The sequence below is a fragment of the Dama dama genome, chromosome 2 (genome assembly GCF_033118175.1).
Source record: "Dama dama isolate Ldn47 chromosome 2, ASM3311817v1, whole genome shotgun sequence".
Taxonomy (NCBI): domain Eukaryota; kingdom Metazoa; phylum Chordata; class Mammalia; order Artiodactyla; family Cervidae; genus Dama; species Dama dama.
Genome location: NC_083682.1, coordinates 4,952,103 through 4,972,257, shown reverse-complemented (window position 1 = coordinate 4,972,257; position 20,155 = coordinate 4,952,103). Strand labels below are relative to the sequence as shown.

The 20,155-nt window shown below is 45.9% G+C and overlaps 1 protein-coding gene across 11 annotated transcripts in view; it reads left to right on the top strand.

Moving 5' to 3' along the window:
* PPP6R3 (protein phosphatase 6 regulatory subunit 3) overlaps window positions 1–20,155 on the top strand; it is a 123,243-nt gene that overhangs the window by 95,949 nt on the left and 7,139 nt on the right. For 8 of the 11 annotated variants that reach the window (XM_061161922.1, XM_061161973.1, XM_061161912.1 and 5 more), the window contains 7 exons: window positions 1,088–1,185; window positions 3,029–3,083; window positions 3,937–4,067; window positions 7,569–7,690; window positions 11,911–12,064; window positions 13,421–13,527; window positions 15,112–15,262. In XM_061161922.1, coding sequence (XP_061017905.1) covers window positions 1,088–1,185; window positions 3,029–3,083; window positions 3,937–4,067; window positions 7,569–7,690; window positions 11,911–12,064; window positions 13,421–13,527; window positions 15,112–15,262 — 818 coding nt within the window. The remainder of the gene's footprint in view (window positions 1–1,087; window positions 1,186–3,028; window positions 3,084–3,936; window positions 4,068–7,568; window positions 7,691–11,910; window positions 12,065–13,420; window positions 13,528–15,111; window positions 15,263–20,155) is intronic. The other 3 variants (XM_061161983.1, XM_061161947.1, XM_061161963.1) reach the window with 2 other exon arrangements.

Sequence of the window (20,155 nt, the reverse complement as noted above, 5' to 3'; positions counted from 1 at the left end):
AGGAATTAACGGCAGAGGCATTTCTGCAGGGTGGAGTCCGTGGCCCCTGCTCAGAGGAGAACGCAGGAGAGCTTGGTGCCCTGCGCGGCAGGCCTCAGGGCCAACACCTTTAGTCCAGCCACAGCTGTTGCTTGAACCCCCGCACAGTCCACGTGCAGCTCTGTCCACGGGCCGCGCACACGCACATGGTTCGTCTCCGTATGGGTGCTTGCGGCAGAGTGAGGAGGCCCTTGCTTGTCTTCGTCTCGTTGACCCTGACTGAGCGAGCCTGGAGCACGTTTGCTGACTTCGCCGCCCCCTGGCCTGCTGCTGTTGACAGGCAGGACAGCAGCACTCCTGTGGAGCCCATGGTAGCGTCCCCCTCTTCACCTGAGAACCCTGGTGCCCTGTAGAGACGGTGTAGCACGGTGTAGCAGACAGACCTGACTCCTCCCTGGGTCTCTCAGTGGTGTAGGTTTTTCAGAGTGATTTCCAATCAGTGTTAGAACTTTCTGTCCTCTCTCTAAGGTAGGTAGGCTAGTAAGTTACTTTGTATTCTTCTTAGCCTCTGAGACTTAAATCACTTTATTTAAGAAAGTGAAGTATCCCTGGAGATGGTGTGGTAGAATTGGGATTGTGATCACTAGTCATTTTTCCTCTGTTGCCATGTTGCTGTAGTGGACGGGGGTGGGGAGATGCAGAAAGGGAGGGTGGGTGGTGACCGCTTGTTGGGATTTAAGGTTGGTTGTGTTCAGAGGTGGCTGATACACCTTATAATTTCAGACTGTCACATGTCACTTGATCACTTTTTTGAACCAGAACCAAACCTCTCTCTCAAGACAATTCAGAATAGAGGACAGTGGTCATTTAACACTTCTTACATGGCATGTGCATTAGAATAATTTGTGGACAAAATTCCAAACATCTCCTTTTTGGGGTAAATTGTGTTTAAAATTATTTGATTTTTTTTTTTAAAGAAGAACACACCAACTTTTTAAGCCCTATGGCTATGTATAAATAAGGTGGTTTCTGGAAAATAAATGGGCATATAGTATGTAGAATGTCATTAGAATCATTGTATCACTGTCACTGGTCCTGGGGTTGCCAGGCCTTTTCTGATTATCAGATGCAACAAATGACGTCCAATTTTATTGACCAGTTTGGCTTCAACGATGAGAAGTTCGCAGATCAAGATGACATTGGCAAGTGAGTATACCTTTCTGTTTGCACAACCTGTGTCCTGCAGTCCTGCCCTCTGTAGGAGTTTATGATTCTTCTGAGTTCTTGGAATCCTTGTGTTTGTGAGTTGGGAGGAACCTGCCCTCCAGGTGTTCCTTCAGGTCCAGCCCATCAGCCTGAGTCACCCAGACAACTAAAGGAATAGAATGTGACTCCCATAAGGAGAGCCTGCCCTTGGGCTTGGCATCTTCCACAAAGGTTTATTTTTGTTAGACTTAGGAACTCAAGTCCTCCTCCCTTTTAGGGTTTGCTGCTGGGTCGCAGTGTCTCTGTCAGTTCAGTGGCCTGAGCAGGTCTGGTCTTTCACAGCACAGAGGACGGAGCCACGCTGTGGTTGAGCAGGCTCCACCCTGCCCGCGTTCTCTTCTCTGAGTGACTAACTGGAAGGTGGAGTTGGGGTTGGGCTCCCTGCCCCCGAGGGCCAGGCAGTCCGTTCACAGCATCCTGCAGTCAGGGAGAGAGGAGCCCAGAGATGCGGAGCACCCACGAGCAGCTGCCGTGGGAGCCGTCCGCAGAGAGGAAAACAAGTGGTCTAGCCCCTGACCTTGGAAACACCCGTGCTTATAAACGAAGTGTTTACTCGAGGTGTGTTGCTAGGTGTGTTGCAGCTCTCTGAGCAGCGTTCTCTTTCATGGGAGCGCCCTGAGCAGGGTCATCAACCCCCAGCTTCTCTCAGTTTCCTACCCAGCAATAGATGGTCGGGTGCTGGTTAAACTGTAGCCAGTGGAGGCTGCTGTTTGTCCTAAGTTGCAGTTTACAGCAAGCGAGAAGCTGAAAGACTCTCCACACCCTCTGATCGTGCCAAACACTATGCCGTGTAGGCACGGGGCCTGGAAAGTTTAAGTTTAGTCGCTCAGTCGTGTCTGACTCTTTGCGACCCCACGGACTGTAGCCTACCAGGCTTCTCCGTCCATGGGATTTTCCAGGAAAGAGTACTGGAGTGGGTTGCCATTTCCTTCTGCAGAGGATCTTCCCGACCCAGGGATTGAACCCGGGTCTCCCACATTGTACGCAGAGGCTTTACTGTCTGAGCCCCCAGGGAAGCCCTGGAGGCCGCACTGTCAGTCAGTAGAGCAGTGGTAGAGGCTGTCAGCTGCCCTAAGAATCGGCTCATTTCAGCCCCAGAAAAGCAAGGACTTTACACATGGGACTTGTCTGCACCCCGGGAGCACTCACAGCAGAACGTGCAACCCCCACCCCCCACCTCCCAACACATGGTATCTCAGCACCTGCCTGTCTGGGCCCATTTGTTAAACAGTTGCTGGTTTGGAATCCAGTCTCTTTAGAATTTGTATGGGATACTTGGAATGATGTTTGATTCAAACAGATCATTTAAGGATTTTACGATAGCCCTACCTACTCAAAAACTACACATTTAATAGGCTAGGAGTTCTTTTAATCCCTATTTTTGTCCCATCTATGCCATACTGTAGTGTAAGACTTCAAGGGTGTCTGTATTTTATGTATGCATTTGTCTGTATCTGGAGAAAGCCCAGGGTCTGACAGCGTCTATGACCCTTTTTTCATATTTCAACCTGTTTCTTATCTGCAGATAACCTTTTTGGGGTTATGTAGGCATGGCCCACAGAGCCATGCTTTCCACCATGGCTGCTAAACACGGTTTATGGGAAGGCTTCAAGGCCTCCTGTTCTGTGTAGACTCCTCACACCAAGGGAGGAGGGGTCACTTAACGCAGATCATTTGGTTTTACTAATGGAGGCTTTTGTCATACTGTACATTTGGATAATTTCATGAATACTGTTTCTGAGTCTATAGATAATTAACTATTGCACTTATCTTTTGTTTACAGTGTTTCTTTTGATCGGGTTTCAGACATCAACTTTACTCTCAATACAAATGAAAGTGTAAGTATTCATGCCGATCGTGAGTAGCGAGGCATATGAGAGGTCGATCGGTGGGGATGGGTGCTGTGTGCACTGGGGCTCCCGACTCCAGGAGCCTTTGTCTTAGATGGCGGTGACTTCAGCCACTCACGTGACCTGCCTGGCCCCATAGGCATGTTAATTTGCTGCCCTCGTTTAAGATGTGACAGGGCTAATGAAGCCAGTGTAGACATTTGGCTTCAAAGTCAGCAGTTTGACTCCAACCTGCTTCCTTTTGCATCTGCTGAATGTCACTAGGAGAGAAACTTGGGCCAAATGAGGGCCAACCCCTCATCACTAGGCAGTTCTGAAATGCCAAGTCACCCGCATCTACATATGGACATGGGGTTGGTGTCATTTGAATGGGCACAGTGTTGATTTTATGTCACTTAGCATGAGAGACTGCTGGTTTATTCGCTGCTGGGATAAGATGGAGACTGACTGGTTGGACGTTGACACTCCTCACTGCGTAGGTGGCCCTGTAACAGCAGGGGAAGTTCAGGTTGCTGTTAGGGTGCGTCTGGGGACGCATGCTAGGCGGGTGGCCCAAGGAGGCTCTGGAACGAGAGCGCTACTCTGAATATGTGAAGTGAGCCTATCTGTAGACAGTCTCAGTTTCCTGTATACTAGTTTTGAAGCCAGTCCTTGGGGGCACCTTTTTGTTGTTACTTACATAGAAGCTGACTTTACACGCTTATATTTTATTGTGGTATAGGTGATAGGCATTTCCTGCCACAGCCCCTCCCCCCCGAAGGACATGGAAGAGTATGATTTACATTAGTAACTTTTGCAGAAAATAACTTAATTAAAAATTTTTTTTCCCTCTCTCATTCAGGGAAATATTGCCTTGTTTGAAGCATGTTGTAAGGAAAGAATACAACAGTTTGATGATGGTGGCTCTGATGAGGAAGATATTTGGGAGGAAAAGCATATTGCATTTACACCAGAATCCCAAAGACGATCAAGGTGAGCGATAGCTTGTTATCGTAGTAAGTGTCCCATGCGTAAAACAAGTATTATTTGCCTCTCCAAACATACACATTTGACCCAGAGATCAGTACTTTGTCGTGATCAGAAAGGGCCCTTGTTAACCGGTGTGAGTTGGTACCACCTCATTTGTCTGCAGTGTGAACAAGTCAGGGTGACCTGTTTGAAAGTGCTCCAAGTGTTCTGACATAGTTCATGAACTATTGGGACACAGCCTCTTGTGATGGAGAAGTGATGCTGAGGAATGCCGTCATATGTTGCCTTGAGGAGGTTCCCTGACTAGTAATAAGAGCAGCAGCTGAGTTACATGTTGTTTCTTATAAAAATCTGAAAGTTTCCCTGGGGAGGGGAAAGTTGTTTCTAAAAATTAATTTTACTTGAGGAGACAAGAGTCATTCATATGATACCCATTGGGATCAATTTTCAAAATTCTATCCAAAACACTAAATGAAATGCAGAGCTTTCAGATTGGATAAAGAAAAAAAAAGGCCTGACTTAATGCTGCCTATGGGAAATGGTTTAAATTATTTAAGAACTTAAATTTTAAAATAAAAAAGATTTAAACAGGTTAAAAGGTAGAGGAATCTTTATTAATATTAAAGTAGATTTCAAAGGAAAAGATTAAAAGGTCATAAAGGGGTTTTTAGGAGAGCATAATGCCAGTTCTGTCAATATCTACATACCTAATAACAGGGTTTCAGAATACACAGAGCAAAAACTGATAGAATCTGTCTACAAAAGTAGACAGATTCCACAGTTACAATGAGATGTTTCAACACTCCTCCCATAGTAACTAATAAAAATAATAGGCCATAAAAGTATAGAACACTTACACAGTACTATCAGCCAGCTTGACCTTCTGGGGATTTTTAAAGCTTTCCACAGAAGAGTGTGAATTATTTTCAAGTGTACATGAAATACTTAGAGACCATCTTTGGGCCACAAAGCAAGAGTCAATAAAAAGATTTCAAGTGACATAAAATATGCTCTCTGACCCAATGGAATTAAATTAGAAATCAATGACAGATCTCTAGAAAATCTCTAAATATGTGGAAACTAAATAACACATGAGTTAAAGAAAAAAGGGGAAATTTGCACAGTATTTTGAATTGAAAGACAATAGGAACTCAGTGTTTATCAGGAAGTGGGGGTTGCGAGTAAAACGTACTTAAAGGATCACTTTTAGCACTACGTGCTTACATTAAAAAAGAAGAAACAAACCAGTGACCTCAATTTCCACCATAAGAAATGGCCAGAAATATGAAACAGAAAAACAGTAGAGAAAATCATTGTAATCGATGGATCATAATTAAAAGTTGTTCTTTAAGAAGATTAATAAAATTGATATACCCCCTAGACAGAAGGATCAAGGAAAAAAGATACAAATTATTAATATCAGGAACAGGACAAGTGACATCACTATAGATTTTACAGATATTAATAGGATAATAAGGAATACTAGGAGCAACTCTTCGCCAATAAATCTGACAGCTTAGATGGTCTTTGAAAGACACAAACTACCAAACCTCAAGCAAAAAGAGAAAAAGATAACCCAGATAGTCCTGTGTCTGCTGACGAAGTTGAATTTTTAGTATAAACCTTCTCACATACACGCACAAAGAACCAAGGGCCAGAGGATTTTCTTTGTGAATTCTACCAAATGTTTCAGGAAGAAATCACAGCCGTTTGTACAGAAGTTTTCAGAAAACTTGTAACTTGATACCAGAAGCTGGCATTGCATTACATGGTGTGAAAAGAGCACAGGTACAAAAGCTTCTTTAAAAATCTTCGCGAACAGCGGCAGCATTGGTGCATCATGACCATGCAAGATTTATTCCAGCAGTGCAGACTTGGTTTAACATTTGAAAGTCAGTAGGCATGTGGCTAAATTCAGCATCTGCTCCTGGTAGAGCTGCTCAGCAAACTGGAGACAAGGGAATGTCTTCAATTTGTTTAAAGCTTGTGTAGTAAATAAACCTAACAGTTGACATCACACTTAATAGTCAAAGACTAAATGATTTCCTCCCAAAATCAGGAACAATATGAGGATATCTGTTCTTAACCCCGACTTTTCAGTATTGTGCTGGAGATGCTAGCCAGTGCAGTGAGTCAAGAAAAGGAAATAAATGGTATCTGATTGGAAAGGAAAGGTAAAAATTACCGTTATTCATAGACAACGTGACTGTCTATGTAGAAAGTTTGTTGGGATCTACAAAAAGACTACTAGAACAGTTCAGTGGGTTTAGCAAGATTGTACATCTTGGATCAATGTAATTGTTTTTAAACACACTGCAGCCAACAGTTGGAATTAAAATTACTAAATAGTACTATTCAAAATAGCATCAAAATATTAGATATGTACAGATAAATCTGACAAAAGATGTGCAAGGCTCATACACTAAGAACAGCTGAGAGAAATCAAGGCTTGCGAAGTGTTTATGATTTCGAAGACAATATTATTAAGATACCAACTCTCCCCAGATCTGGATTGATTGAGAATCATTGCTATTCCAAACAAAATCATAGCAGGTTTTTTGGTAGCTGTTGATAAGTTGATTTTTAAATTTATATGAAGATGCAAAGGGCCTAGAATAGCCAAAACAGCTTTCATAAAGAACAGTATTAACACTGCCTGACTTCAAGGTACAGTAACTAAGACAGGGGTAGATCAGGGGACAGAATAGAGAGCCCATAAGTAGGCCTACACACATACCTAGATGTCTGATTGGTGGTGGATGTACAGAGGCAGATCAGTGCAGAGAGGGTAGTCATCTGAAGAAACAGAGGTGGAATAGTTGGACATTATATGTGGGAATACATAGTAACCAAAAGTGGATCTTGCGTCTGAATCAAACACAAAATTAGAAAACTTCAATACTGGAAAATCTTTGTGACCTTGGGTGAGGCAAAGATCTCTGAGATACAACACCAGAAGCACTATACATGAAAAAAATTCTTGGTAAGTTAAACTTTATCAAAATTGAACACTAATATTCTTCAAAAGACAACGTTAACACAAGGACAAGGCATCTATATTAAAAATTTACGAATCATATATCTTATAAAGGACTTACATGTAGAGCATATGAAGAGCTCTCAAAACTCTATAGTAATGAGAGAAGACAACCCAGTTTTTAAAATAGGCTAAAGATGTGAAAAGACGCTTGAGCAAAAGGAGCTGAGCACGAGAGGCAGCTCAGCATCCCTGGTCGCGAGGGAGGTGCGGACTTTCCCCACCAGGGGGCACCCCCACACCAGGCAGCTGCAAGGGTTCCAAGGAGTCTGCAAGCACAGCCCAGGGGTCGCAGTGGTGACCCTGGGTGGGCTGAGTCCCGACAGCGCCAGGCGCGTGGGGCCCAGGTGAGGCTCAGCACGGGTTTGGTGTGGGATGTCTTCTGAACTCTTTGGAGTTCAGCTGGTGGCCAATATGCAGAGCTGGTGGCCAATATGCAGCAGTCATATTTTGGACTTTTTCCCTAGCTCGGGGAGTACAGACAGTGAGGAAAGCACAGACTCTGAGGAAGAAGATGGAGCAAAACAAGACTTGTTTGAGTCCAGTGGTGCCAACACGGAGGACAAAATGGAGGTAGACCTGAACGAACGTAAGTGGCCGCCTTCTCTGTCAGCGCTGTGTGTGGAGGTCGCCTGCAGAACCCGGGTGGCCTCTGAAGGGTGGTTAAGTGGCGGCACACGCTGTCATTTGAGTTCCCTTGAAGGTTTACGTCTCAGGGACCGGGCCTGAGGGAAGGAATCAGTCACAACTCTTTACTGTTTGGAAGCCCTCTGCGTGCATCTGGTTAGAGGACAGCAACACATCTGTAGGTCCATCCTCCAGCTGCAGAGACTGGGTACCATATCAGAAGGGGAGACACCGTAGCCTCTGGGGAGATGAGAGAAGACTGTAGAATCAGGAGTGCACCTAAATCACAGGAAATACCCTATAGTTGGAGCAGGTTTAAACAGCGTCTTCACAGTTTATGAATCCTGTAATCCTAAAAGTTGCCCAGCTAAATGCTTATATATGTTTTACGTAAGAAGACTTACGTTGACTGGCCTTTTAAAAATACTGTTAACTTCTAAAAGTTCAGACAAATTTTCACATAAAGTAGCCATGTAGGTTGATATCGGGGCTTTCCTCCAGGCCAACAGTGCTTCCTGTTGCCTGGGAGGGTTTTTATGCCTCGGTTCTAGAGGCCGAAATCCCGCTCTGGGGTCAAGTTCAACTCTTCGTGACCTCGGAACTCGGCAGGCATCCAGCAGACCCTGTGCGGTCCACGTCCTCTGTCCTCTCTATCCTTCCCGGCTCCCCACCTTTAGGAGGGCGTGATGCCGTTCACACCAGCCGGCCTGTGTCACATTCCTGCTGTGTGCCAGGGGCTGGGGCTCAGGCACGGCCTCCAGGGCCTCGGAGTTTCTGAGCAGATGGAGAGACATGCAGTCCAGTGTGGGGAGGACGGGGGCCCCGCTCCCCCAGGCCTCTGCAGAGCCCTCCCAGAGGACGGGGTGTGTCATGAGGACAACTAGGGATGAGTCCGCTTGCAGGAAAACAGCTCCTAGGAAGGCGCAGAGACCCACCGCTGGTGAATGTAGCTCAGGAAAAGGGTGGGATGGTGGAGATGAGGCCAGAGGCCAGAAGGAGAATTTAATTTTGGAGGTTGTAATCCTCCTCCTGAGGATTTTACTAAGAATCCCGTTATTTGATCTGTTTTGATATGATTGCTCTTGGTAGCAGTGTGAAAGCTGAATTAGAAAGTGTGCTCGGGGACGGGAAGACCACTGTGACACGTGAGAAGTGACGGGGGCTCATCAGGAGCGGGGCGGGCGGCAGGGGGGCGAGGAGAGGCCGCGGGCCCCGCGCTTGGGGCTTGCGCGTGTGTGTGTGTGTGGCTCAGTAGTGTTGTGGGTTCATACTGCTGTGCAGTGGAGCCTCTAGAACTTTCTCACCTTGCAAAGCTGAAGCTATACCCATAAACAGCACTCGCCGTTCCCCTTTCCCCAGCCCCTGACGACCACCGTTCTACCTTCTGTCTCTGAATTTGACTCTTCTAGGGACCTCATCCTAAGTGAAATCATGGAGTATTTTGGTTTTTTGTGACTGGTTTACTTCCCTTAGCATGGTGCCCTCCAGGTTCATCCATGTTCAAGTGTGTAGCAGGATTTTATTACTCTTTCTTAAGGCTGAAGGATATTTTGGAGTCTGTGGATCTGTGAGATTGCTGAGTGGGTGACAGGTGATTTGCAGAGAGACCATACACTTGGTGTGACTCACTCCCACTGTCATGGTTCTCTGGAGCTGGGTGTGGGGACAGGGAGAGATGAGGGGCGGGGGTGTGATGTTTACTCACAGGTCTCAGCCCTCCTGACCTTGCTGCTGGGGAAAGCTTTCTTTGCACTGGCAGATCAGCTGGGGTTGAGGTGGGACCAGGGGTGGGGAGTGCTCCTCTCCAGGACTCTGAGCTGCCTCAGCCTCTGACTTGAGAGCTTCCGCCGTCCACCCAATCTCTGTGGCTTTTTCCAGAGGTTTTCTTGACTGTTGAGAAGAGTTTCTAATGTTAGGGTAATTCTAGGGAGCTAGTCTGGGAAAGACTATCCTGGGATGATAATAATAGGAAATGACTAACAATAGTCATTTCTGTGTAGCCTAGTTTATTTGGATGGAGCGAGTCCAGAACTTTGCATATGGTGGGCAGGCAGAAATACCTGTCACCTTCCCTGGAGGCTCGGATGGTAAAGAATCTGCCTGCAATTCAGGAGACCAGGGTTCGATTCCTGGGTCGGGAAGATCCCCTGGAGAAGGAAATGGCAAGAAGTTCCAGTATTCTTGCCTGGAAATCCCATGGACAGAGGAGCTTGGTGGGTTACAGTCTGCGGGGTTGCGGAGAGTCAGACATGACTGAGCGACTAACACTTTGACTTTCTTGACTTTCTGAGGTTGCAGGTGAGGTTTTCAGACGTTAAGGTCCTATTCCTTCTTAGAGCCCACGGAGCCCTGCCGCGTGGGTACACAAATCAGAGGGTAGGAAGCTCAGAAACAGCCCTCCTTCAGTACCTGCTAGACGAGGCCCTCATTTAACCCTCAGGACTAAGTAGATGGTTTTATCTGAGGTGAACGAATGAGGAAACCCAGCGCAGGGGGAGCTGAGTAAGTTGTCCGGAGTCCCAGGAAGGTCTGTCTGTAAGTGGGAGCACTTCTGTGATACACAGGTCCTTCTTGGTCGTTTGTCTTGAGGAGCATCCCCAAGTAGCTCTCGGATCCCGTAGCCTAGTATTCCTTCCTTACAGCCTGGAGCCTCCAAATTGTGATAGAAAGCATCCCTGATAAAGAGCGGTGGTCCCCACTGCCAGCTCGTCCGCAGCAAGGATTTGGGCATTCAGCATGGGTACTGTGAAGGAACAGTACAGTGTGTGCTGAGAGCAAGCAGACCTGATTTCGTCTGAAGGGACACACCCTGGGGGGCGGCATTTAAACAGACAGAGACCGGCAGCACCCAAACCGCAGCACAGACAGGGTGCAGCGCCCCGCGGTCCCGCCACCCCTGTCTCTGAGTACGCTCCTGTGCCTGCAGGACCTAGAAAGCCAATGGGAACAGAGCTCCTCTCTGCTCTCAGAACTTCACTCCTGACACCAAATGTGTGAGTCTCCCACACAGCTCAGCCGAGGCACTGACTGTCCGAGTCAGGCCCGCAGGTTAGGGCTCACTCACCCCGCAAGCCAGCCGCCCGTCCCCACCCTCGCCGGTACTTCTGACCAGCTGGCTGTAAACTGGGAGTTCCCGTGACCTCTTTGGGTTTGATTATTTGGTAGATCTGCTCACAGAATTCAGAAAAACCCTTTACCTACCATTACCAGTTGATTATAAAGGATATATTAAAGGCTGCAAATGAACAGGATGGGTCCTCAGGGTCCCATGGGCAGGAGCTTGGGTCCTCAGGGGAGTCTCTCCAACCCAGAAGCCCTGAAGCCCTGCAGCTTGGGTGTTCCTGGGGACCTTGCTGAGGGGGCATGATTGGTGAAATCTTTGGTTATTAGTGATTAACTTGACCTCTAGCCCCTTACCCTTCTAGAAGGTTGACAGAGGGGTGGTGGGGAAGGGCCAAAAGTTCAAACCCTCTAAACACTTGGTTGCCCCAGTCCCCATCCTGAGGGTCTCCAGGAGCTCCCAGTCTCTTCTCATAAGATACAGAAAACCTTTGTCACTTCAGAGATGGCGGTGGGGTGGGCAGAGACTAAGTCTGTATTCCTCATGGTGTCACAGGAAGCCCGCTGCTGTGTGCTCAGGTCTAGACTGCAGGGTGGCTGTGAGAGTGTGGAGGGGGATGGGGCGGGAAGCCTTGAGGTTGTCCCCAGGTTACTGTGACTGAGTACTAACATGCTTTTAAAAAAGTATTTATTTTATACTAAGTTTGGATTTGCAGAAAAGGTGCAGAGATTGTCAGGAAGTGACTGTATACCCTTCACCCATCTTCCTCCTAGTATTCATGTAACTTTGGTATATTTGTCAAAATCAAGAAATTAACATCAGTGTATTGTTTTATGTGTGACTTTGTATTCTTGTGTGATAATCGCTGTTGGAAAAAAAATTCACAGAAAGGGGAGTTACTAAGGGATCAAAGGAAACACAGTTTTATAGTAGACGTTATCGTATGGCCCTCCACGTGGTCGTACTTTATCCACTTCCACCACTGGTGTGTTAGAATACCCTTTGCCCAACACCTGCAGTCTTTTGTTTTACTCACCACTACACATCTGTTTTTGAAAAATACTTGTGTTACATTAAACTACTGAAGCATTCTCAAAGTGGAATTCCTCCCCTCTTTTTAGCACCCAACTGGTCAGCCAACTTTGATGTCCCCATGGAGACGACGCATGGTGCTCCCTTAGACTCCGTGGGGTCTGACGTCTGGAGCACAGAGGAGCCTATGCCGACGAAGGAAACAGGCTGGGCTTCTTTCTCAGAGTTCACGTCTTCCCTGAGGTGAGCGCATGCGCGGCTCTCCAAGCCTTCCCACCTGAGAACCGGGCGTGAAGCGTGTTCCCAGTTGAATACAGTGCCTTAAACAAGATTGAAAAGTCGGGGGGCGGGTGCGGATGTAGACACAGCTCTGAGTTACAAGGAAAAACCACCCCCTTCTTCCCTCCTTTCCTCCAGGGTGAACTGGGAGGAGGAGTGGATGATAAAGTGGGCTGAGGAGATGGCCCAGGGAGGCAGGGAACAGAGCGCTAACGGTGGAGCCAGGACAGGCTTCAGACGAGGTGGAGCCAGGGCGTTCCCGAGGGGTGCATCTGGAAATGCAGCGTGTACCTTGCATTTAATAGATAATGTCAACATTATATTCCGTATATATATATATATATATATATATATATATATATATATATATATATATTCTGTCAGCGTATATTCCGCTTGGAGCTAATCTAGTGCTGTAAATTTAGGGGTTGCATTATTCTCAGCAACAGCAACTGATCATTTTGTAGTTTTCCTGAATAATATTGTCAGCATTTGAGTATTAACCATGGATTTCACGTGTCCTTACACTTATTTTGATTTGCTTACTGTTGTTTCATTTTGTCTCCTGAAAAAATGGAGTGGAGATTTCTATCCCCCGACTTGAAAGACTTTTTTTCCCTGTTCTAACAAGACATGTTTTTAAATAGTCACTGTAATGGCAAAGCTTAGAAGACAACCTGATGTTAGCTAGCAGTTACCATTGTAGACAAATCAGAGAGGAGACTAAAACCCACAGTGCTTTATAGCAACTCTGATGATAGCAGTGAGCCATTATTCAGAGGTGAAGTGAGATTTATGGAAAATGTCTCCAAAATACAACAAGATGCTGGCTCTCCTCCAGCGCAGGGCAGCCAGGTTTCCACTCTTCTGGTTACTTGAGAATGCTGTTGAAGCAGCTGCCTCCCTCTACAAGCCCTTGTGCGCGGGCTGTGTTGTCTCATTAAACATCATCAATAGGGCCACGCCCTCTGGGTGGTTTGCCTAGAGGTGATAGGATTTTTGTTAAAATGGAACTGTAGATACAATTGTTAGTGTACAGTGTATGCACTACTGTCCCAGCCTCGGGAGCCTGATGGTTGTGTGAGCATGAGGGGCTGGGGGCATCTTGAGACTCTCTGCCCTGCTGACCCAGCAGAACATCTCCCACCCCGCTCATCCGCCACTCCACTCTGCTGTCCACACTCACGTTTGTGTTTCTTGGAGTCTAACCAGCTGTGTCTCCACAGTGGATTTGGAACTAGTGTTCAAAGGTTTTCTGTGAATGATGATCCCAAGGGCCATCTCCCACCGCTCACCTCTGAATTTTCTCTTTTCTAAAAGTACGAAAGATTCTTTACGGAGTAACTCCCCAGTGGAGATGGAAACCAGCACCGAGCCGATGGACCCACTGACGCCCAGTGTGGCTGCGCTGGCTGTGCAGCCGGAAGGTGGGTCTGGGCGGCGGACTGCTCCTGGCGGGTGTCTGGTCTGGGCGGCGGACTGCCCTCCCAGTGGGTGTTTGGTCCGGGGCAGGCGGACTGCCTCCCAGCGGGTGTCTGGTCTGGGTGGCGGACTGCCCTCCCAGCAGGTGTTTCGTCCAGGGCAGGCGGACTGCCTCCCAGCGGGTGTCTGGTCTGGGTGGCGGACTGCCCTCCCAGTGGGTGTTTGGTCCGGGGCAGGCGGACTGCCTCCCAGCAGGTGTTTGGTCCAGGACCTGCAGACTGCTTTCCTGGCGGGTGTTCGCTCTGGAATGTGACGCTGAGTTCCCTAGATCTGGAAAGTTGTCTTTGTCTGCAAAGCAGCTTTCTAAAAAAAGTTCAAGGGTTCAAAGGACCCAGGAAAATGTGGGTCTGATATCCTCAGGGCTTTGGGTGAAAAGCAGTTGTGTGTTTATTCCAGAACCACAGCATGCTGATCCTAGAATGAGTAAGGTATCTAAGTTGCCATTCAGCCCCCTCAGGACAGGACAGGAAAGGAAACAGGCCCAGAAAGGATGATGTCTTAGCCTGCAACACCCAGGGGGAGTGAGACCAGCACTTGTCTTGTCATGGGTGCTCCAGGCTTGGCTGCACCTGGTGCTTTTATTCCTTGGAGTGTGCTGTCTGGCTGCATTTCAGGCTGTGTAGTTGTTTATTTCTTTGCATCTTTATGAACAGGTGAAATGATTGAGAATGTCCAGTGGCTGTCTTACTCAGAATGGGCAGGTGTGACTTGCATGGGCCCTGAACTGTTTCCAACCTGATGATGAGGGCTGTGGGAGGTTGGTGAAGGGGCGAGGAGGGATTGGTAGTTCATGGAGAAGACAAAAAGTTAGTTCTCAGAAAATGATGGTACATGTGTAGGGTACAAGAACCAAGGGGCAAGGGAAATAAATAAATCCAGAAATAAGTGTTTTGCCACTTACTAAGTCATTCTTCTAAAACATTCTATATAGATGACCTAATTTATCCCTGAGCAGTTCTATAAGGGGGTTCAAACGCCTCCTGTTTCGTTCATAAGAAAACTCGGGCCCAGATGGGGTGCTTTGACCTGGTCTCTGAGGCCAAATATGAATTCAGATGCTCATCACCAGTTTACCACCTGACTTCCTCTCATAGGACAAAAAAATGATCCAGAGAGAACCACAAAAAGGTAATTTAACAGGAAAAAATAGGACCCGAGTGTGGACAAGCAAGAGGAGCAGGGTGAATGAGAACATTGCCGGCTGAATGCTGGGTTGTGGCTGCAGAGCGTACGGCCGCCTACTCTGCCCTGTGCTGGGAGCTGGAGGAGGGAGGGGCAGGGCAGTCGTCTGAGGGAAGTTGGGTATGCAGGTAGTGGGAGAGACTGGGGGTCTAGCTGGTCCTGGGCTGCAGGGACCCCATGCAGCTTCTCTCTCATGGGCGTCATTAAGAAGCAACAGCGGGCAGATCATCTCATGTCTCTCTGTCTCCAAGCAGCTGAGGTGACGCTGGGTGAATGGGTCTGCACAGAGGGGCGGAGGTCCCAGTCGATGTGGGCACACGTGACCATCAGCCATGTGTTCTTTTCAGCGCCGGGCAGTGTGGCCATGGAAGCCAGCTCCGATGGCGAGGAGGATGCGGAAAGTACAGACAAGGTAACTGAGACAGTGATGAATGGCGGCATGAAGGAAACTCTCAGCCTCACGGTAGATGCCAAGACAGAAACTGCGGTCTTCAAAAGGTAACCAGGCTCGGTCATACTGGCAGCTTCAGGTTGTCGGGAGGGTGGTGGAGGAGAAGCCACAAATATGAACATCCTTAATTTGGTTCCACTGTGGGTTCAGACATTAGCTTGACATCGTTCTAATATTTCCATTAAATTTATTAAATTTTAACAAAGAGATGGAGTTTGGGTCCCCCGGTGTCTGTGCCCTTCCCCTTTTAATAGTATTTTGAAGACTAAAAGTTGAGAAGACTGATGGATTCAAAATACATGAGTTTAAAAAACTGACATACCTCTAGAAACAGGAATTGCATTGGATACAGGCAACAAAGGTGGGGCCATCTAAACCATAAGTTTGATCTGTATAAGATCATTTCCTCCAGACACAATGCAACCAGCAGAATTCAGTGACAAAACGATAGCTTACAAAAATATATTTGGAAATTACTCTCACTTGTAAACTTAATGGGTCAAAAAAGGAATCATAATGCAAATTAAAAGCAAAACTGAAAAAGTAGTGAAAAAAGTTCGACCAAAACCCACAGACTGCAGCTAAATCAGTGCTTAGAGCTCTGGTCTCCATCTTACACAGACCCTTTCATATCACAAGAATAATGCTTCCCAACTTGTGAAGCCAACATAAAACAAAGCATGAAAGAAGAAACTATTGTAGGCTGATTTCATGTGTGGGTCTATATATAGAATACTTTAAAGTTACAAGCTAGCAAACCAAATCCAGTGGTGTGTTTTAACTCATGACCAAGGATATATCTCATGAATGTAAGAATATTATAGCATTTTAAAGATTACTGATGGTAATTCACTGATAAAAGGTTGGAAACCTTTTGGACTTTGAGTAGGTAAAAAAAAACATTTGATAAAAATTAAAGCTATTTGTGACTGTTTAGCAAGCTAGGAATAAGAAGTAGCTACTGATAAAAGTATCCACTGAAAATCTACAGCAGACTCTATTCTTAACAGTGAAACATTATTTTGAAGAAATACTCATTTTCAAAGACAAGACAGTGAGCCCTGCAGTTACTGCTTCTCATCAGCAGTGTGCTTCTCTGTGCAGACCCAGCAGTGTGCATATGCTTAGCATATGCAGCATAAAATAAAAGTAAAAGGCATACAAATTCAAAAGAAGTAGAATGGTTATTGTTTATTTGTAGGTTTAGTTCAGTTAACTCAGTCATGTCTGACTCTTTGTGACCCCGTGAACTGTAGGTTATTTGTAGGTTATGACTTTGTATATAAAAAATTCCAGTGGAATCTGTAAGTAAACGTTAGAATTGCTAGGAAAGTTTAGCAAATTTACTAAATACACCCACCAATTGATTGCATCTTAGAAGCTAGCACAAGATGTCTTAGACGTGCCCCTTCCCCCTTTAAATGAAAAGTTAAACCTTGTCTGTAACTGAGACCAGAAGACCTAAATATGTAGGGAGAGATATCAATACCATGTTTCCTTGTTGCTTAGTCGCTAAATCATGTCAGACTTTGCGACCCCAGGGACTGCAGTGCACCAGGCTTCTCTGTTCTTCACTAAAATTTCCTACAGTTTGCTCACTCCTGTCTATTAAGTTGATGATGCTATCCAGTCATCTCATCCTCTGTTGCCCCTTTCTCTTCCTGCCCTCAGTCTTTCCCAGCATCAATGGCTTTTCCTGGCCAAAGTATTAGAGCTTCAGCATCAGTCCTTCCAGTGAAGGGTTGATTTCCTTTAGGATTGACCAGTTTGATCACCCTGCAGTTTAAGGGCCTCTCAAGAGTCTTCTCCAGCACTACAGTTCAAAAGCATTAATTCCTTGGTGCTCAGCCTTCATTATGGTCCAACTCTCTTATCTGTACACGACTACTGGTAAAACCATCGCTTCGACTATATGGACCATTGCCGGTAAAGTGATGTCTCTGCTTTTTAATACACTGTCTAGGTTTGTCATAGCTTTCCTTCCAAGGAGCAAACGTCTTTTAATTTCATGGCTACAGCCACCATCTGCAGTGATTTTGGGGCCCAGGAAAATAAAATTTGTCACTGTTTCCACTCTTTGCCCTTCTATTTACCATAAAGTGATGGGACTGGATACTGTGATCTTAGTTTTTTGAATGTTGAGTTTTAAGCAAGCTTTTTCACTCCTGTTTCACCCTCATCGAGAGGCTCTTTAGTTCCTCTCTGTTTTCTGCCGTTAGGGTGGTATCATCTGCATATCTGAGGTTGTTTCTATTTCTCCCGGCAGTCTTGCTTCCAGCTTGTGATTTATCCAGCCTGGCATTTCACTTGATGTACTCTGAATGGAAGTTAAGTAAACAGGGTAACAGTGTATAGACTTGACATACTCCTTTCCCAGTTTGGAACCAGTCTGTTGTTCCATGTCCAGTTCTAACTGTTGCTTCTTGACCCACATACAGGTTTCTTAGGAGACAGGTAAGGTCATCTGGTATTCCCATGTCTTTAAGAATTTTCCACAGCTTGTAGTGATCCATACAGTCAAAGGCTTTAGCATAGTCAATGAAGCAGAAGTAGATGTTTTTCTGGAATTCCCTTGCTTTCTCTGTGATCCAGTGAATGCTGACAATTTGATCTCTGGTTCCTCTGCCTTTTCTAAGTCCATTCTATACATCTGGAAGTTCTCAGTTCATGTACTGATTACCTTGCGAGCATGTGAAACGAGTGCAGTTGTACTGTAGTTTAAACATTCTTTGGCATTGCCTTCTTTGGGGTGGAATGAAAGTGAAAACTGACCTTTTCCAGTCCTGTGGCCACTGCTGAGTTTTCCAAATTTGCTGGCGTATTGAATGCAACACTTTCACAGCATCATCTTTTAGACTTTGAAACAGCTTAGTTGGAATTCCATCACCTCCACCAGCTTTGTTCGTAGAAATGTTTCCTAAGGCCTAGTTGGCTTCATACTCCAGGATGTCTGGCTTGAGGTGAGTGACCACACCATCATGGTTATCCAGGTTATTAAGACCTTTTATAGTTTGCTAATTACTATGTTTGCCAAAAGGGCTTCCCAGGTGGCACTAGTGGTAAAGAACCTGCCTGCCAGTGCAGGAGACATAAGAGGTATGGGTTCGATCCCTGGGTCAAGAAGGCCCCCTGGAGGAGGGCATGGCAACCCACTCCAGTTCTTGCCTGGAGAATCTCAAGGACAGAGGAGCCTAGTGGGCCACAGTCCATAGGGTCGCCAAGAGTCAGACACGACTGAAGTGACTTCACACAGCACGTTTGCTAACTTTGGCATTGCTTCTCAATGGACTTCTCAGAATCCCAATGGAGTTTTTTATGAAAGGGAGGCACTGATTGTAATCTTCACAGAGACGGCTGAGGAGAGCCGTGAAGAGCAGGATCACTGCAAAGAGGAGAGTGAGGGGCCTCACTGTGGTGGCTGTCAGGGCTCCCCGTTACTGAGATGATGCGCAGAGCTGTACAGGCAGACCCGCACACTGACGTGGTCAGGTGACCTGAGTTAGTGAAGAGAGAGGACTGATGCATTGTAAATACCCATGTGAGAGGACAAGCTAAACCTCTGTTCTCATATAGGTATGAAAGACAAGAGTTCTAGCCTTCTAAAAGACACAGTAAAATGAAACATAGCTAGCAAAGAAATACACAAGATATAGAAAGAACCTAACATCAAAGGAAGAGACAATAAATAACTTTTTAAATTTGGCAGAGGATACAAACAAGGCATTATTTGCAAAGGGAAAAAGTAGCAGACTGACTAATGGGTCAGGCTTATGTCAGTGATGGTGACGATTCAGTGCTGTTTCATGCATGTTACATGTTAATCTATTAATTTCTAAGTTGTTACAGAAAATCAAAAAAGTGCCAAAACTGCCTGGATCTTTTTATGAAGCAGTGAAAGCCTAATTCCAGAACCAGATGAAGATAATTACAGAAAATGATCAGCTTATGTCACTTACAGGCAAACTAAATGCAAAAATCCTATGTAAAATATTTGCTAACTGAACCTAACAGTATACTAAAAATACTCATAATGACCAGTTTATCCCTGAACTGTAAAGATGGTTCAACATCCTTAAAGTATACCAAAAATAATTCATAATGATCAGTTAATCCCTGAACTGTAAAGGTGATTCAACATCAGAAAATCTGTGTAATTCAGTGCATATTAATAGAATGAAGAAGTCATTTGACATTTTTGATGGCGCATTTGGAAAAAAAATTAGTTGTATATGATTAAAACTGAAAGCGCCATGGTTATCATCCCACTTTCCAGACGGGAAAACGCGGTGCTGGAATTAAGTGGTGTGGCCAGAGTCTCACAGTGGTTAGAAGCAAACACAATGTTCTGACCTGAGGGCAGAAAGTGGCTTCTTTTTCGAAACAAAACAAACTGCCTTTAAAAGCATAAACCTCATGCAAAGAATAGGATTGGGTTACATCAAAGTGAAGAATTTCTGGTTGATAAATTACTGTAAACAAAATTAAGAGGCAGATGGCAAATTAAGGGGGAGAAGTTTACAGTTCTAAATCAGTCAGAAATTAGCATTTAATATTCAAGCCAGTAAGGAAAAGAATGTAAACCCAGATCAGAAAATGGCAAAAAATATCAACAGGCAGTTTATACACAAGGAAACCCGAAGTGGCAAAAAGAAGAAAAACTCAGAAGAGATTCTGAGAACTCAGACACATCTTATTAGACCAGCAGGAGTGGGAACGATGGGGAACGTGAGTGTTGGTGGGTGTGGGGCCGCAGGAGCCCCAAGGCCCTGCTCATGGTGGATGCTGACCGGGGCAGTCATTCTCGGGGGCAGTAGGGGCTTCCTTGTAGTTGGAAAGATGACCAGCGTTTTCCAGTCTTGGGTGTGAAGCCCTGAGAGGTGCCCGAGGGGGTCCCCTGGGGCGGAGGCAGGCAGTGGCGGCCGTTGCAGCTTTGTGCATGG